Source organism: Homalodisca vitripennis, chromosome 1 (assembly GCF_021130785.1).
Source record: "Homalodisca vitripennis isolate AUS2020 chromosome 1, UT_GWSS_2.1, whole genome shotgun sequence".
Taxonomy (NCBI): Eukaryota; Metazoa; Arthropoda; class Insecta; order Hemiptera; family Cicadellidae; genus Homalodisca; species Homalodisca vitripennis.
The window spans coordinates 103449608-103468784 of NC_060207.1; the positions used below are offsets into that span (position 1 = coordinate 103449608).

Sequence of the window (19177 nt, forward strand, 5' to 3'; positions counted from 1 at the left end):
AAATTAAAAGGTAAATTATTTAATGATATAAAGTTAAATAATTAAGTTCTGTCGAAACGGTAATACAGAATAAAAATCAATTACATAGAAAACTTTACAGCAATAAACCTCTCTGTATTTACGAGTAAGGATATGATCATAAACGATAATAATAATTAAAAGGTCTTATGTATATGATCGTATGTATCATTATTCATTTTTGTGTGTTTCTTTTGTACGTCTTTATGTCTATTATAAGAGACAACAATATAGGAAACAGCATTACCCAAATTATTAAAACGTCAAAGTGTTTGCGAATTGATGTTGGCATCAAATGTGTTCGACGACAAGGAACTGGATACACGCGGCACGATCGTGGGAACTGCATACAGCATTACAGACCAAGTAACTAACTATTGGGAAACAAGAGCGACAGCAAACAAGAGTGGAGTACGGCAGTCTGTCTGTCACGACAGACGAGTGGATGTGGCAAGTGTGTAGGACGCATGAATGTTGAAGTGAGGACAAGGACTTGCTGCTAGTGACAGAACTGTGATAGTCACTACAAGCACTGCGTCGAGCAAACATGGTAGTATCTAAACTGTATAGGGTGAAAACAGCGCAATGCGACTCGTGTCTTTAGCTAATTTCATTCTCAAATGACAGCCTACTGAGTGATAAGCACCAATGGAAAGTAGGAAAATTCTAGGGTTGGACATGCACCATCGCAGAACACATCCTTGTCTATGTAGAACATAAGTTTTATGCAAAATTTAGAAATCTTTCTCAAGATATCTTGCTACATGATACATTATTTTTTTGTTTATTGGGTTATGTTTTATAGCAGTGTTTCAAGAATATTCCTGTGAGATAGGTAGGATACTGCAACGCAAGAGTGAGCTAAAATAAAATCTTGCCACCGACGTTTAATATTGACTTTCCACTTGATGTGTTGAAGTACAGAGAAGTAAAACAGCAAGTGTACAGAAAACAAAAAAAGCATCCCGGTGAAAACAGGATTTTAGGATTTGTGTATTCCAGATTCAAAGTTTTACCACCGGCTCTCGTAATTATTGAGGCCGGAGGTTATTGTTAAAAACGTATTTATGGTTGATTCTCCACAATAAAACCCATGGAACATGTGTTTGTTTAATTGAAACACGCTTGAACAATTTCGCGTAGATTTGTTTATCGGCTCCCGTTCAGTCCGAAAAATCGTGTACCGTTCATTAAACCCGGGGCTAATGTCTGTCTTGTGACGTGTCTGGGGACAGAAGACAAACAGAGGGGTCTCCCCCGGACCGGCTCGGCCCTAGCTAAGCTGTCTCCGTCAACATCTACAACCTTACATGTCAATTCCGAGTCCCAATTTTTGGGGGCTAAAGTCTTACAGTGACATTCAGAACAAGAGATGCATCGATGGTACCGAACTGTGCCAAATGTGGTGTACCGATATACACTACTAGACTATATGGCGTGGTAACAGGTGTTTTATAACTGATAATAATATTATAATTTATAAATAGAGATATTACTTACGGAACTGTAAATGTAAAAGACCGTATCGATCTCGCCATTTGTAATATGGGTTACGGATTTATTTCGTGGATAACATTTTAATTCAAAATATGCCCAGCACTTGGAAAGCGAAAACCGCTGACATAAACTGCCTAGCACTAAAAGTTTAATTATAAGAAAGTTATCGTATCAACAAGAATATGAACGGACACATACTGTTTAAACTTAACTAATATGTTTGCGATGCGATGGTGAGAAATTAAGTGGAAAAAGTATCTATGGCGAACCATAATCAATAAGATAAAAGGTAGTGATAGTCAGTTAAATAAGGACTGTAATGGTTGGTAGCGGGAAAATTAATTGGGATTCGAACCTTGTCCAGACATAGTCCATTAATTCTCCTCATTTCTTACGTTTTATACAAACTACAAGAGTGTAGTAAATCTTTTATATATGCAACTCGTTATTAATATTTAGTTGACTTTAAGGTCAATTCACGTTAATTGATCAAACTTGGAAAATATATCAGTGGATTAACTGTACTTGAAACGGAGGCCATCGCGTAATCCATCACTAAATAGGGCGTAGTGTGACAGAAAATGTTTTATCTTAATTTCAAATTGAGAATAATGAACTTATTATGCGCTAAGAAGGGATAAAAATGCCAGAGGTGATGAAACAAGCAACAATTATATTCAGTTTCTGTAGATAAAAGTATTTAATATAGGAAAACCAATAGCGATAACTCAGATCAGGTTGAAAAAACCTAGTTTTTGGCTCTATAATTAGGCACTCTCCGCTTTCTGCAGATAAGATAACAACAAACCGATAAGGAACTAAACCGGTTACGTTCTCTTCAGTATGTTTCTTCATGTCTAGTCCACCTTGTTAAAACAGAAAAAGTATTTAGTCAATGGAAAATATTTTAAGAAAGGAGTGTATAACATAATCTGACTCCGTGGTTTGCCCAACGCCAACACTGCAGTCAGCGATCCTCACATTACATGCATGAGTATATTTTACTATATTGACGTCACTGATAACAGCCAACCGCTAGAGCGAGCTATGTGCGCCATGCCTTCCGACATCCTGCTTGGAACTCGACCCATACACACGTCAGGTACATCATGAAGATATGTTTCCTACAGGATAAGTATTTCCATATTTTTCTCTAGAACAGTATGTATATTTTTGTTTTGTACTAGGATGGGTAGATGCTTCCATGTAATTAAGTCAAAGTTTCAGTAAATACTTGTAAAAATTTTACCTTAGTATGTTATCAAGTGTGGTAGGGCTATATAATGTAATATACATCACAATTTCTTTGTAAAATTATAATATTTCCATCTTATTAGTAAGGAATCTAATCAACAGCAATAATAATATTGTTGAAATTATCTCATTAAAGCAATCCATGCTGACGAGGTTACTGGGTTGACGATTACGGACGACAAAATTTATTTTTTAAATATTATACAATTCCACCAAACAGACCACATTTGTTATACAGTGTTAATATTGAAAAAATAGGAAAAGTGGTATTTTCTAAGTTATCGTTTTAAATCCGGATGTGGCTTGTTCGTTTCCTTTTAGTTTGTGTTCAAACTTGTCTTTTATGATTTATTACACACCTGCTTAATTTTGTTAATCAAAGTTAACATTACCTTTACACCGTTGAAATATTAAAAAGTTTGTTTATAATATTGTTTATCTTACGCAAATAAAAAATAGCAGTCGAGTGAGGTCATAAATACATATTCGTTACACCCAAAAATTGAAATTTACAATTTAATAAAAAAACACAACACAAATCAATTAACTACAATACTTAAAATGAATTACCAATATAAAAACCAAATATAATTAATTTAAAAAAGATCAAACATATTTATAAAATATAAAATAATAATGCACATTCCTTAAATTGCGAAGATTTTACAATTTATGACTAAAGGTTAATTATTAATATAATATTGAGAATATTCTGTAATGTAAATTCACCATCACATTCTAAATATCTTGGTGAACAATAAACATGTCAAAATTGTATTTGTAAATTATTACGTTTAAGAAAGCCTTAGACGTATAAATACTTTTTTATTTGAATATTTTTGAAAAACTATTTGGACCATACCACACTCACTTTTACTTTAAATTTGTAGATATATATTTCATATATTATTATTACATCATATTGTATATATATCATATGTCAAATAGAACTTTCTTGTTATAACAATAGATTTCATGTGTGTTTTAGGCCTAAAATATCGATCAGTTTTGTATATGAACCAAGTTTTGCACTCAGAGAATCATGAAACAAACGGAAATGCAGGAAAATGTTTTTTTTTCGAAAGTTATGTCGTAATTACGATTGCAATAGGTAAAATTTTTGATAAAATCTCTCTTATCAGCAATTCATGTCAGAAAAAGAAAAATACTAGAGAGATCTAGGATTGAAATCTGTTGTAAAATCTAGTTTCACCGAAAATATGAACGCTCACAGTCTGGAAACAGCGCAAAGTATCGATCGAAATGTTTATAAAAATACTATAAAAGTAAGATAAAAAATACAATTTCCGTTTTAATTTTAAATTAAACTAGCTGTATACCGCGGTTTCGCAAGCAATTTTAAAGATAGAAGGGCATAGTTTAGTGAAAGCATCTACAATAGTTTTCAAACAAAATATCTGGTACTCATTATTTTAGTGTCCATGGGTATGAGATACAGGAGTTTAAATACAATATTTATTGGTTTATATGTGTTTCGCGAGTGTAGGTACTAGAACACACACATATATACATAACAAAATATCTGGTACTCATTATTTTAGTGTCCATGGGTATGAGATTCAGGAGTTTAAATACAATATTTATTGGTTTATATGTGTTTCGCGAGTGTAGGTACTAGAACACACACATATATACATAACAAAATATCTGGTACTCATTATTTTAGTGTCCATGGGTATGAGATTCAGGAGTTTAAATACAATATTTATTGGTTTATATGTGTTTCGCGAGTGTAGGTACTAGAACACACACATATATACATAACAAAATATCTGGTACTCATTATTTTAGTGTCCATGGGTATGAGATTCAGGAGTTTAAATACAATATTTGTTGGTTTATATGTGTTTCGCGAGTGTAGGTACTAGAACACACACACATATATACATAACAAAATATCTGGTACTCATTATTTTAGTGTCCATGGGTATGAGATTCAGGAGTTTAAATACAATATTTATTGGTTTATATGTGTTTCGCGAGTGTAGGTACTAGAACATTTCTGGTTCTAGTCAATTATATTTATGACGCCACAGTTAAGTTTGCCTGTCTCCCAATGTCCATACCTTAAACATATATATATATATATATATATATATATATATATATATTATATATATATATATGTATGTATGTATGTATGTATGTGTGTGTGTGTTTAAGGTTATTAAAACCTTATTCATTCAAAAAGCGTCTATTTGTAGTTTAAGTTTGGTCTAAGGTAACTCCAGTGCCGTAAGTTGAGTTTGCCATGTTGTTCCGATAATGAAAATACTTACGAGGACTGAAAAGCCCCATGCCTACAGTTTTTTTATTAACGAACTATATCTATTCTCACAGTTTCATTTAGTCTAATTTATTTACGGTGCAACAATTGAGTCTGCCTTCTTGCCCTGAAAATAAATACATATGTATGGTTCCAAGACCTTCTTCGATTAAAACGCATATCTCTGGCCCTTGTAATCTATACATCCGGTCTAAAATATCTCTAGTGCCATACGTTGAGATTTCCTTTTCATAACGAAGAAGAATTATACATACTCACGTGCGACTGAAAAGTTACTGCAGTCAGAAAGCTCCAACTGTTTAAATTCACTTCTTGTCTAATTTATTTACGATTTCACAGTTGAGTTTGCGTTCTTGCCCAAGAAAGTATATTGTATATAGGTCTCGGAAACTACCTAATATTAAAAAGAGTATACTTCTGGCTTACAATATTTCTAGTGCTACAGTTGATTTTGATTTTTAAACTTAAAAAGACTGCTTTGGTCGAAAACTACTTGCTTCCATCGCAGTTAAAATTATGTACTGAGAAACAGTACTGTTTAGTATAACCATTTGGTTTTTATCGGATCACGAAATTTAGAGTTATTAATTTTCAAAGTTGCAGATTGGTAGAAAAACGCCAAACCCGATACTTTTTACATTCTTACAGATATAAAAAGTGGGAGTTGTTATTTGTAAATAATTTTATTTATATGTCTAAAAGCAGAAATAAACAAGCTAATTTTAATGGCACTCTTGTTATTGTAGCTAGTTAGTGTTTGGTTAACGTTCATATAAACTTAGGTTATATAAACAAAGTTAGGTATATAAACGTTTTGATCCGAGAGAAACTACGACATCATCTTTTATTATTTGACCATTGCTATGTAGTCCAAATTAAATTAATGAACACACTTATGAATGCATAGTGTAGCAAATATCCGAAGAAATATTTTATCTGTAGACTTTAACTTTTTCATGCTAGATAGAAAATAACGAGTTTAAGACTATGATGGTGTACATCTATCAATCGTTTGGCTGAGCGTTATTTAAGCCTATCACTCAGTAGGGTGGCAGAATTTGTATTGTCTGCCGGGGTGTTGTAAATGTTTTTGTGATTATCTGTCTCTCTGCTTGGATGAAGGACGTATTAAAAATGTACTCGATTATATATATATAATACTATAGAATTTTTTCAATAGACATTGAATCACAAAAAGTACTTGCCGGGTGAATGTGCTACCATTTCACCACAGAGCCCTTACTTTTTAAGATTCAATTATATTGTATTTGGCCGTATCTGTCACATATGCGTTTAAATAACTAAACTAACATATGATCGGAAAACCAAATACCTGTCAAACGACTTTTGTTTACATTCATAAAATGTGTATAAATGGCAATAGCCTTATTTAATTTTTTCAATAAACATTGAATCACAAAAAGTACTTGCTCCGCCGGGACTCGAACCCGGATCTCTCACTTGCCGGGTGAATGTGCTACCATTACACCACAGAACCCTTACTTTTTACGATTCAATTATATTGTATTTGGCCGTATCTGTCACATATGCGTATAAATAACTAAACTAGCATATGATCGGAAGACCAAATACCTGTCAAACGACTTTTGTTTACATTAATCAAATTTGTTTAAACGGCAATAGCCTTATTTAATTTTTTCAATAAACATTGAATCACAAAAAGCCATGTTGTCATGGATGTGTTATCATCCAAACCAGAAATGACATTGTCGGTATATAATCAACTGAGCTATACCTTGACAGTTTTTACTAAAGATGTATTGTTATTGTCACCACGTTTCTAAATAGACTTCCTATTTTATTCTAGTATCGGAGCTTTCCTTGCAAACCCACGTTCCCTCAGTGTAAAGTATGAGTTGCCATTAGGATATATTTTCTATTAATAAAATATCAATTAATAACCAGTGCGTTAAATAACACAATTATCTTCCAATATCTTTTAGTAAAACTTGAATAATGGTTTATTGTGCTGCAATATTATTATGACGTAAATTTAAAATGAAATATATTAAAAATCAAACTAATAAATAACCTAATCATATAGCCTTATATATTGGGTTAGAGACGAAGCCGGGGGCTCCGTTACAACACAATTTTCTCTTCTCTAAAAACAAGTGAGAATTTTATATGAAGACGTGATCAGCACTTCAAGTGTATGTATGTCATTTATGGAGTGTTCAATAAAAGACTATCTGTGTACTGTGAACAGAAGTTTAGCCAGGAAGAAGCCAACAAACTCCAGCCCTGCAACACTAACAATTTTCCGTGGGAGATTCGTTGTTTTTGTTACCTGCATTCAATGTGAAGAGGGGATCGATCAATCAGGACGGCTACTTTATACATCGACACGTCACCGCCAACCCATGATCGGCATTGCAGAATAAATCACTAAATGCACTGAGACGTTCGCTAAATACCGTGGGAGACTATTCTCAAGCATTCCTTCATTAAAATAAAATTAGCGTTAAATACCAAGAGAAAAGTCACCATGCTAGCTGTGAACAGCAAAACATCATTTATTGTCTACAGTCAAATATGTATTGCAGATAAAGCCTCGAAAATACTGAGGTACCAAAATTACTGTCTACCTACTGTAAAAACGGACTAGCATTGATGTCAGCATGCTAGCTGTAAATAGAATGTATCCCTTAGAAACAGATATGACCGGCACACCACAAACCGATGCTATTTCAGAAGAATTTAAGAAGCCTCCAAATACTGAGACTTTCGTAGAATAGTGTGGAAGATACGATTGGGTAAACCCATTTTAATGTTTTCATACAGATAAGAACATGATGACTTTAGCATACGGCTGAGACCTGCACGCCAGAAACATGGATTACGTCAGAAAGAAGGTTTTCTACGACTATGTCTACAGCAGTTTATGTTGGTATTCAAGGTAATTCTTTGAAAATAGAAACAAATCATCCCAAACTGGTTGCAAATATAAACACTGATACCTTGCTGTTAGCTTCAGTTCAATCGACATTATCAATTGTGTCATCAAGAAAGTATATGAAAATATTACTTATACAGTTACAACATAGAACCACAAGTTCCTAATCTTATATGCACATTTAAAGTGTTATTTTTAAATATTCAATAGCCTAACCCAATATATTGGTGCAACCCAAAATTTAAACTATACTCCAAACTAAAATTGAGTGTATTGATATATTCCACACTACACTTGATTTAATTCCATTGAAACGCCATGGTATGTGCAGCCCATGTAATCATTATGAACATAAAGTCACAAACTGACGTTTTCAGTGCGCATAAAACCTTGTAACTTGAATACAACCGCACGATTCTGATGGGTCTTTGTCAGCGAACATATACCAGAGTATGTGTTCGCGTTTGATTAGAGAAAGTTCTGTACTGATTGCCATTTTGACTTACGTCCCATAAGAACAATATCAAACTCTTAAAACTAAAAATGAGTAATTTCCCATGCTTCTATAACCATAAATAAGAACGTATAATTTTAACATCGTTCGTATGAGGTGAAATTCTCAAAGGGTGTTTCACAACAGCCGTCTGAGCTATACTGTGAGCCCAACCGGTCCTGGATATTCACAGCCTCTGATTTCAGTCTGGTTGTGCTTTGATTTACTATCCAATTCTTCTATTTCTATACAGTTTTCTAACAGTACCTTCTTTATTTTTATCACAGTAGTTGTTGTGTTATAATGTAGAAGTAAGTCAGTTCCTATGTTCGACTCGAGTTAGCCGGACAACACTGTGTTGCCACTATGTTGGCGCCTGAAGTCTTCTGGGGCCATTCAAAAGAATACGTGTAACTTACAAGAGTGCTTCCACTAATCCATTGGCACGAGTGGGATGCTTCGTTTCATAGCGTTGCATTGCAAGTTTTTAACTCTTAGTCGAATTCACTTTCTTGATGAGCATTTATAGGAATTTTAAGGCCGTTGTTGACGTATGACGTCTTAGTTTTGTATAAGGTTGGCAGCTCGTTAGGTTACCCAGGTTTGGGTTAATTATTGAAGATAACTTCCGTTAGATAATTCGACGATTTCAGGATTATCATTCAGGCCTGCAAGGAGATTCGCAATGTATAATATTACTTTCAAAGTCTTTCAGTATTATCGCTATCGAGTAACACACCCACTTAAAAATATTATTTAATAATGCAGAATATTTTAGTAGAAAAAATACAAGTTTAAAAGAACTTTTCCTGGCTATTTTTCTCGATATTTAGCAACCGAACTTATAAATACATTGCTTATTACATTAGACTTTCATAACTCGCAGTTCGATGGATATTAATATCGGGTTTATAATTTTTGATAGATTTATAAGTAAAACAGTAAAGCTTTTGAAGACGAAAAATCGTAAAGAAATAAAGTTCAAACCAGTCATAACCAAATTTATTACTCTACTAAAGAAATATTGACAACAAATTAACAAGGTTTATGCATTTATGTTTGGAGAAGTGGGGAAACACAAAATACATTTATTGCCAACCAAAAGCACGTAAACCGTTACGATATCGTGTTTTGATTCAGTCGTATCATGCTGAGATAATTGATTTTATTCATCGCGCGTCCCGCCCTAAACGCCTCCTGCATCACTGCAAATCACTTGTACAGTCGATGAATTGCTTTATATAAATCGATAGACGACGATTACCAGATGAAATATGGCAACCCTGTCCGCGTGAGGGGTACAAAAACTGCCCTTCCTTGATAGAATGATGGCCCTCCCCTCCGACCCAATATGACCTTTTCATCGGTGGGAAATTGATGACCAATACGTTGTAACAGATTTTCCATACAAATTGCACGAATGATTGTCCCTTGGTAAAAACAGGATACAACGAAACCAGCTCGTTTCATTTTCTTCCTTCCTCATTTCCGACTTTCACGTTGTTTTAACGATTAACCGAACCGGCCTGAAAAATCGGAAGGAAAAGAGATTCAGGAAATTAACTGTTGTGTTGATTTTAACCAGAATAAATTGGCGGTCAGTGTTTGTTTGGATTGATTTAGTCAACTCTGACTCGTTGTTATTTTTATGTAACTAAATATAAAGTAGGAACTCTTAAATTAGGAGAACAAACATTTTATCATGTTGTAGATGACAGCGAAAACTTTTGTATTTATTTTTAGTTTGACATTAATGTAGAGTTAATTTTTAACTTCCTAAAGGTTGATTGAATACAATGCAAAAAATAAATAAATAAAGCCTGTCTACGGCAATCACATAAGCATTTCGACACCTATCGTGTGTCTCATACTCTGCAAATCTCACCTTGTCTAAACCCAGTTTAATTAACTATCATAAATATCAGTTATGAAGACATGCATAGCATATTGAGCTAAAACTAAGATCAATAATGACCAAGGTAAATCATGAACTTTACGTGCTTTCACTCGCTGCATGAATTTTCGCAGCCAAAGTATTTAATAACCAAAATACAAAATGTAACAACTACTATAGAGCCATTTTTTTATAAATCGAAATTTTAATACAGCAACCACAAATGAAATCTACCTTTCTTCCGATTGCACTGGACATTATTACAATTATAAAATCACTTTTCGTACTTATATCAGAATAGTGTAGATATATTCTAACTCTTGGTTGTACGTTACAGTCTCTGCACGTAGCGATGTTATGCTTGGCCTTATCGTGTTTCTCCACAACACCCTCATCTCTGTATCCTCCCCCGCGTGATCCCGGCGGCTCTGTACATTTCCGGCTGCGTTACACTTGGCTTAGCGCATGCCAGAAAATACGTTATGGCACATAGGACTCTTATTGTGAGATTCCAAAATATTTTGTAAGAACAAAGATTGTTCTGGTAATTTCCAGAATAACATCTATTTCCTACATTAAAACAAGAATCGTAAATTAGTTGCTGTGATATCCAGCACTTTCTGTTTTCTGTGAACGACATCGAGCCAGCAGTTTTGGTAAACTTTGGAATTGGGGCTTGTGAAGGAACTGCTGAATCGTATTCATATGATTGTTAAAACTGATTTGAAGATACGTAAAAGAAGAAATGCAAGCTCTCAACGTTGGGCTGGTTTACATAAATACCAACATCCTATAAATACATTTTAAAATAGAAGGTCCTCCTCTGAAATAGTTCAGCGCGTATAGTGGGAATGGCTACTTATGGCCTGTTTACTTGTTTGTAAATTAAATAAAGGGTCGTCCATTCCAAGCGCATTATACGAGACTAGTATTATATCACAAGTATTCAATCTAGATGTAAAACAAGAATTGTGACACTAAAAATAAAAATAAATACATGTATCATAAAAATACATATGTCTATGTATTTTGGAATTAAAGGTAGTAAAATAACACAAGATGCGGAAATAAAAAAGTTGCAATGAATTTGTGTAATCCACATTAGACTGATGTTGTACCAGTGTTGCAGCCTACAAGAATAGTCCAACAGAATTGAGAAATTTGTTATGTAGGGGTATCTTGGTCCAAGGAAGAACTCATTTATTTTGGAGTCTAAAGATCAAAAGAGTAGAAAGTTACAGTCAATTTCGTCAGATCTTATAGTTTGTCCGCAGCCTCTCGAGTGCCAGAGGATTAGTGTTTGGACTCTATTTTCAAGAAATAAATTTTCTGAATAAAAAAAGTTAAAAAATATAAACCTAAAATAAAAAATGTAAAATTTAGCAGTTTTGCAGATATGAGTTATCGAAACAACAATGACAGCAGATATCCATAAAAAAGTTATTGTAAGTTCGGTAAAGATTTTTGTTATGACTTGTCAGGTTCTTCAATAATCCTTTGTATCGGCTTATTCACTCTTTACCAAGTTAAATGATTTAAAACATAGGGTTTGTCTAAGTTAATCCATAATCTAAAGTCTGTGTTCTTTGACTTCCGTCTCGGTAACACAGTAATCCATTACTGACGGGTAGAGCCTTGTTTATAACAACCCTTGTAAGTCACTTGAACCTTTATCTTTTAAACATCGACCGTGCACTTCGCAGGCCATTACGAGTGTTGATTGCACCATTGTCGGTAGTTTCCAATGAAATAAAGCCCGACACGAGGGACAGGGTCGCCGCTGAAAGGCACAAGTGAGCCAGTGATCCGATAAATCCAGGGACAGCCCGCCTCCACAGATATATGGCTCTAGACAACAGACGACACATCTTTCCCCTCAGTTTTATTCCGCACATTGGAACACACTAATATCTCGACGTAGTTTCACTAAAATTACAGTACGAAGCGTCGTGTTCTAAAAGTAACTGCTAAATTATGTTGTGTACTTTCAAAGTAAGGGTGGTGACGCGTTTGATTTAAAAATTAAAATTTAATTTATCTATTTTAAATTTTTCATTAAAAATTATTGATTCAATCTGATTCATTCAAAGAAGCAATGTGAAATGTCATATTTTAGTTATGGCAGACAACGTATTGTTTTAAAATCAATTAGATAACAAAATTATAAAACAGTACGGTTACAACGGTTACATCCGAGTCTTTTTATCTGCTTACACCAACAGAATACGTTAATACTATTCACAAGCATTTGTTAGTCATAAGTAACTATGGTCACATCGTCTTGATAACACCGGAGTGATAATTCATGTGCCATTCATCGTTTTCTGGGACACCCCACAGCACCGTGACGCACCTCTCCCACCCTTACATCTTTTGTGTTTTGTTATGAATTTGATAACGAATTTGTGCCCTATTGTTATCCATACACGAGATGAATTAATTTACTTTTTTAAATTTTGGTACGTAGCCTAAATATAGCATATTAAAGTAAATAAGGCAGGTTTTAATTAGTTGAGTAGCTCTTTATTCTTTGTTAGCACAAGCTGGGCACTTTATTCCCGTATATAAACGAGTGTTGTAGATTTTTAAGCTATCGTGCTTTTGGACAAAAATTAATTTAAACAGAATAGAATAATCACTTTTAACTGTTTATCTATTTTAATTATTTATTTATTTATTATCACTTTTTATTATTTAGTTGTCCTACGAAAACAAACAATATCGATTTAGTTTACTCTTTGAGTAATCAGTTGCTAATTGTTATAATACCTTATTATTAATTTTTTTGAAGTATTATAATAATGTGTTATTGTTAAATAAATGTGTGTGTGTATATATATATATTTAAATAATGTTTCTCTTTATTCACTATTTTAAGATACTTAGTTTAATATTATTGTAATAGTAATATTTAACACATAGATTTTATACGATTTCATGAATCAATAGATTGATGTACGAGAGAGATCGATAATCAAGTGTAACTAGAACACAGAACACACAGGTACAATACAATACAGTGCAAGTAGCATAGCATGTCGTGTTGGCTCAGACAACACAAGCGCGACAGAGAGCTAGCAATATCCCGGCCCGGGGCTCCGCGCCGCCCCCGACTGCCACCCCCGACCACCGCCGCCGCCCGTGGGCGCAGATACGCCAGTAATATCCGTACACTCGCGCCCTCGGCATTAAAACCTCGTTATACACCTTTATCGATACAGCCACGCCTCACACCTCAGAAGCATACAATATCTCGTCGGTCTGCTGTAGTGGGTTTACTGTTCCAATATGAACGACCCTGGATAACGTTTGTTAAAACACACAAGCGTGTCGTAGTCGTAACGTGTGAAAAGTTCAAAGGCTTACGTTAGATCAGGCAAAAGACTGTGTGGTAAAGGCCACGATTTATTACTAAACTGTCAAGTACTGTATTTTATAATAATTCGGGCTAAAACAACCCTGAGCAAATTAGTTAAAAAACATGCATCATCCTTATCCACGCGATAGATGCTCAATAATTCTTTACGCAAAGATATTATAAAACGCGCCATTGCCGTTGGATAATGTTACATAAAACTGGATAAAGTCAGTTTGGTAAGATTTATCCAGTACCATTCATAGAGAATCAGAGATTAAATATTACCATCACGAGCAAACGTTCGTTGACACTGTACAACAGGAGGGAAACATCTGCCACACTACGTACTGGAAACATCTCAGAGTGGCAGGATTCAGTTTCCTCGGAATGTTGTGCTCTTAATGAAGAGATTCTGTCGACTGTACAGAAGGATACATTTCCTAGAGTGTAGATTATTAGAAGTGTAGGATAGCTTTTAAAGCTGCACCAACAAGGATTGAGTCTAATGTAGCTAAGAAGGGGCACCGTTATTTTGTTATTTAATAAATTTACGTAATTTTCTTGCATTAATATTTAATTATATATTTTCAAAGAAAGCTACTTTGAATCGATGTATGACAAACGAATGTAGGAAAGTAAGTAAAATTTGAGGCTCTGTCAAACTTAAAACAACAAAGTTTGTAAAATATCAACAACTAAATTTTTACATTTTAGTCCAAAAAGAAGAGTGGGTGCCTTTTATAAGATTTGTGTCAGGTCCCTGATATAAGATGACTTTATTTGAAAACAATAACAAACTTCAAAACTAAAAAATATTATTATTTTTAAAGTTAACGACAGAACCCCTATTTTTTTAACTCTCCCTAAGTTTTTATTTTATATTTGACTATTTTAAAATATCTTCCCAGATGTTATAAACTTCATAACTAAGCAAAGCTGTTAAATCTGGTATAAAAAATAATCTAAGATAATATGGAGTTAATAACATAAATAAGATACTCTGTTCATAGAATACTAACTTGCCAGAGGGAGATAAGAATACTCAAAACGTGTGTGTGTATTGTCGAAGATTCAAAAAAATATATAAAACACTAATAAAAGAATTTTCAACTTTTTATGGAAATCTTTACTTACAGTAGTAAATGATTTTTACCGGTGTGCGGATTTCTTTGCTTTGGTAAGCTTGAATGTTGTTTAGAAAGACATCAACTAAAAATACGGTAGTATTCTACGTTATCATTATTTCATAAACTAGATCAACAAGGATATGGATACTTCATAAGTTACGAGCATTAATAACGGTTTTTGGCCTTTATAAAAATTTAATTTACGAAACATTTTAAAGTTTATACTACTCATCAATTGTATTATGCGAAGTAATACGAATAAAGAAATGAAACGATTTGTTTATGAGCAACTGAGCTACCGTCGCCATTCTTTATGTCGACACCTCCTTAAGGTGCTGAAATATGAAAGCAATAAGTTTGAAAAGGGGCTTGATAAACGAAACTCACAATTTTATCGCAAAGCATACTTTTACGTGCAATCTAAATGTAAAGTTACAAAATAAACTGTAGTATATTATATCTAATAAAGATATGTAAGTATCCAACAGTAAGGAAGACTAATTTTTCATTAAATTTATAATAACGATGTGGCAAGCTTAAAAAATATTTGTTCTGACTGACATTCTAATTAATTTACAAAGCAAACAAAGATTAATTAGTATATACAGAAAATTCAAATAAATTAATAACAATGTGAAAGTTTATTTTATTTATACATTGACATATATAATGTATTGACACTTCATAAATCCTAAATACAATTTATAAACTACATACATAAAATATGATTATCAGGTAAGCATGCACAAGTTCATTACAATTATCAATACATACACTTTATAATATAGTAATACAAAAGAACAGAAAATATACAATTCATAATCAACGATTAAAGGTCATTTACAAAGCAAACGAGGAAAAATATGAAATATGTACAAGTGTCGTTGTCCATTTCTTGTTTGGAATGTGGATGGAATTTATGGGGTATTTAGAAACGAACACGCAAGATGGGACAAATAAAAATGTATGTTTTTAAAAACTTATTTTCTAGGTTGAGGATAGTTGGTAGTCATCTGAAAGAAAGGATGAGTGGGCTGAAAGACCACCCACAAATTACGCAGTAGATGGGACAAATAAAAATGTATGTTTTTAAAAACTTATTTTCTAGGCCGAGGATAGTTAGTAGTCATCTGAAAGGAAGGCTGAGTGGGCTGAAAGACCACCCACAAATTACGCAGTAGTTGCAACAAGATGGGACAAATAAAAATGTATGTTTTTAAAAACTTATTTTCTAAGTCGAGGATAGTAGTGATCTGAAAGGAAGGATGAATGGGCTGAAAGACCACCCACAAATTACGCAGTAGTTGGGACAAGCGCAGTAGTTGCGACAAGATGGGACAAATAAAAATGTACGTTTTTAAAAACTTATTTTCTAGGTCGAGGATAGTAGTGATCTGAAAGGAAGGATGAATGGGCTGAAAGACCACCCACAAATTACGCAGTAGTGGCGACAAGATGGGACAAATAAAAATGTATGTTTTTAAAAACTTATTTTCTAGGTCGAGGATAGTTGGTAGTCATCTGAAAGGAAGGATGAGTGGGCTGAAAGACCACCCACAAATTACGCAGTAGTTGGGACAAGATGGGACAAATAAAAATGAATGTTTTTAAAAACTTATTTTCTAGGTCGAGGATAGTTAGTAGTAATCTGAAAGGAAGGATGAATGAGCTGAAAGACCACCCACAAATTACGCAGTAGTTGCGACAAGATGGGACAAATAAAAATGTATGTTTTTAAAAACTTATTTTCTAGGTCGAGGATAGTAGTAATCTGAAAGGAAGGATGAATGAGCTGAAAGACCACCCACAAATTACGCAGTAGTTGCGACAAGATGGGACAAATAAAAATGTATGTTTTTAAAAACTTATTTTCTAAGTCGAGGATAGTAGTGATCTGAAAGAAAGGATGCATGGGCTGAAAGACCACCCACAAATTACGCAGTAGTTGCGACAAGATGGGACAAATAAAAATGTATGTTTTTAAAAACTTATTTTCTAGGTCGAGGATAGTAGTGATCTGAAAGGAAGGATGAATGGGCTGAAAGACCACCCACAAATTACGCAGTAGTGGCGACAAGATGGGACAAATAAAAATGTATGTTTTTAAAAACTTATTTTCTAGGTCGAGGATAGTTGGTAGTCATCTGAAAGGAAGGATGAATGAGCTGAAAGACCACCCACAAATTACGCAGTAGTTGCGACAAGATGGGACAAATAAAAATGTATGTTTTTAAAAAGTTATTTTCTTGGTCGAGGATAGTATTGATCTGAAAGGAAGGATGAATGGGCTGAAAGACCACCCACAAATTACGCAGCAGAACGCATCACACTACACTAGACTACACATTCCACATATATATGTGTACCTGACGAGGAGGGGATACCAGCGTGCGGACTCATGAAGTTTAACTTCGTAGAGTGGTGGTAACTCGACATGAGGAAGTCCGACTGGTACTTGTATGCCGCCGGATCCGCCGCCGCTGGTTGAGTCGCCGCCGCAAGCCCTTGGAAGTCGAACTTGTAGGCGTATCGCTTCCCATGAACCTTGGTCATTATGTTTTTATCATAATAGTACCTGCAACAAATCAACAAGATATGAAGAAAACTGTGGGCAAGTTTGGATAACTCCTTAGAATTTTGATCATTATTTAGGTTTTGATGGTTGTTCAATGTATTATCGGAGTGGTGCACAAGTGTCTGCAACACGTTAGAAGATATACAGTCATTGTTGCGTAGAGTATATGGTCGCATTGGTCATACCTCGCATAGCTTTATAATAAACAAAATCTTATTACTTGTAGAAAAAATAATAAACAGCATAAAAACTAATGGCATCATTAAACTTCCTACCATAAATAATAAAATAGAACTGATGGTCACATGTCATGTCTAGTGGCCGTGAGCACAACTAGTCTTCCCGTCTCTAAAGATGACCTCAACTGTTGCATTGGCACACTTCTACTGAAAATTAAATATTATTTCATGTCCCTAGCTTTCTTCTATTAGTGCTTAGCTCTAAAATAATGAACATAAATAAAATGTGTAACATAATTAACACAATAAAAGCTATTATCATATCGCGCTGTCTAGTGACAAAAAAAAACTAACCTTTCCTTCTACAAAAATTATATAAAAGTTAAAATGCGTGACATTTTAAAACTTATTATTTTAATTTTAAACGATGTTCAGTATTTCATCTTTTCGTTTCTTCAGGAAGAAGTTTCTTCCTGAGTTGACTTCAACTATAACATTACTTTCGGTTGTATATCTAAAAACCACTTACTAGATTAGGCAAGTAAATATAAAAAACACAATTAAAGAAAATAAATACAACGTATGAGATAAGAAATAAATTGTAAATGAATATCCTGTTTTGTCAAGTACCCGGTGTGATAATTGTTTAGCTGTATCAATACGACAAAGTTTAATTCAGCTGAAAAATACAACTAAGTGTTAGATCAGGTAGTGATGAATACCGTGCCGTGGAATTTTCATAGAAATGAAAGATATTTGTTAGAAAACACTTAAATTTCATTCTGAAATTTCTGTATGTGGCCATGCCATTTGTGTGCGCTCAAAGTGAGGACGGTACTTGATCGTTTATACTTTGTCCGCAAGCGCTGTCTGTTACAGTGCACCGGGCCCAGTTCTTGCTTGACTTACAGCACTGAAAGTATTGTCTACTCGATGGGGGTCCTCGTGCGCCATCCGCTTTCCCTAGATGTGCACTGTTGTTTGTATATGAATATATTTGAAAAGAATTGACATGTATTGTATTATTAATGATGAAGTAATATTTATATTTTAATAGATGTAAAAACCTTAAATTTATATTTAACTTAATATTATTATTACAGTAGACTGGCTTCAAAACCAGCTAGTCAGAGACTATGTATTAACGTCGAGACCCTGATGGATCAACAACCAGTTGTCTATCAATACAACATTATACACGATCTGGCTCGGAGAACATGCTACGAATGGCGAGGGTGCTTGGTTGGACTCGCTGACTCGAGGTGGAGAGAGGTAATTTTTATTTTTTTATGAGGCCATTAGTACGAAAGTGGATGAGTTAATGTTGTTTTGACTCAAATTCTTTGGAACAAAACTAATTTTAGTTTTGGATTCTGAGTGTTTGTTTGATTGTATTTTAGAGACTGTAGTCTTAAGGATTTTGGGGAATCTATCCGTATTAATATTTGGATACAGATGAAGGGTTTGACGTTGAGAGTTTTGAGTTTTCGCTTAAAAAGAGGCATTTAAAATGTATTTCTATCGCCAATTGTTGAGTAGCTTTGTATTACAGCACTT

General features: G+C 34.0%; 1 protein-coding gene across 1 annotated transcript in view; it reads right to left on the minus strand.

The window, feature by feature from the left end:
- The window catches only part of LOC124368267 (transcriptional regulator ERG homolog), an 86808-nt gene that overhangs the window by 5541 nt on the left and 62090 nt on the right, over nucleotides 1-19177 (minus strand). Inside the window, exon 6 of the mRNA XM_046825543.1 lies at nucleotides 17233-17441. Within this exon, the coding sequence (XP_046681499.1) occupies nucleotides 17233-17441 (209 nt within the window). The remainder of the gene's footprint in view (nucleotides 1-17232; nucleotides 17442-19177) is intronic.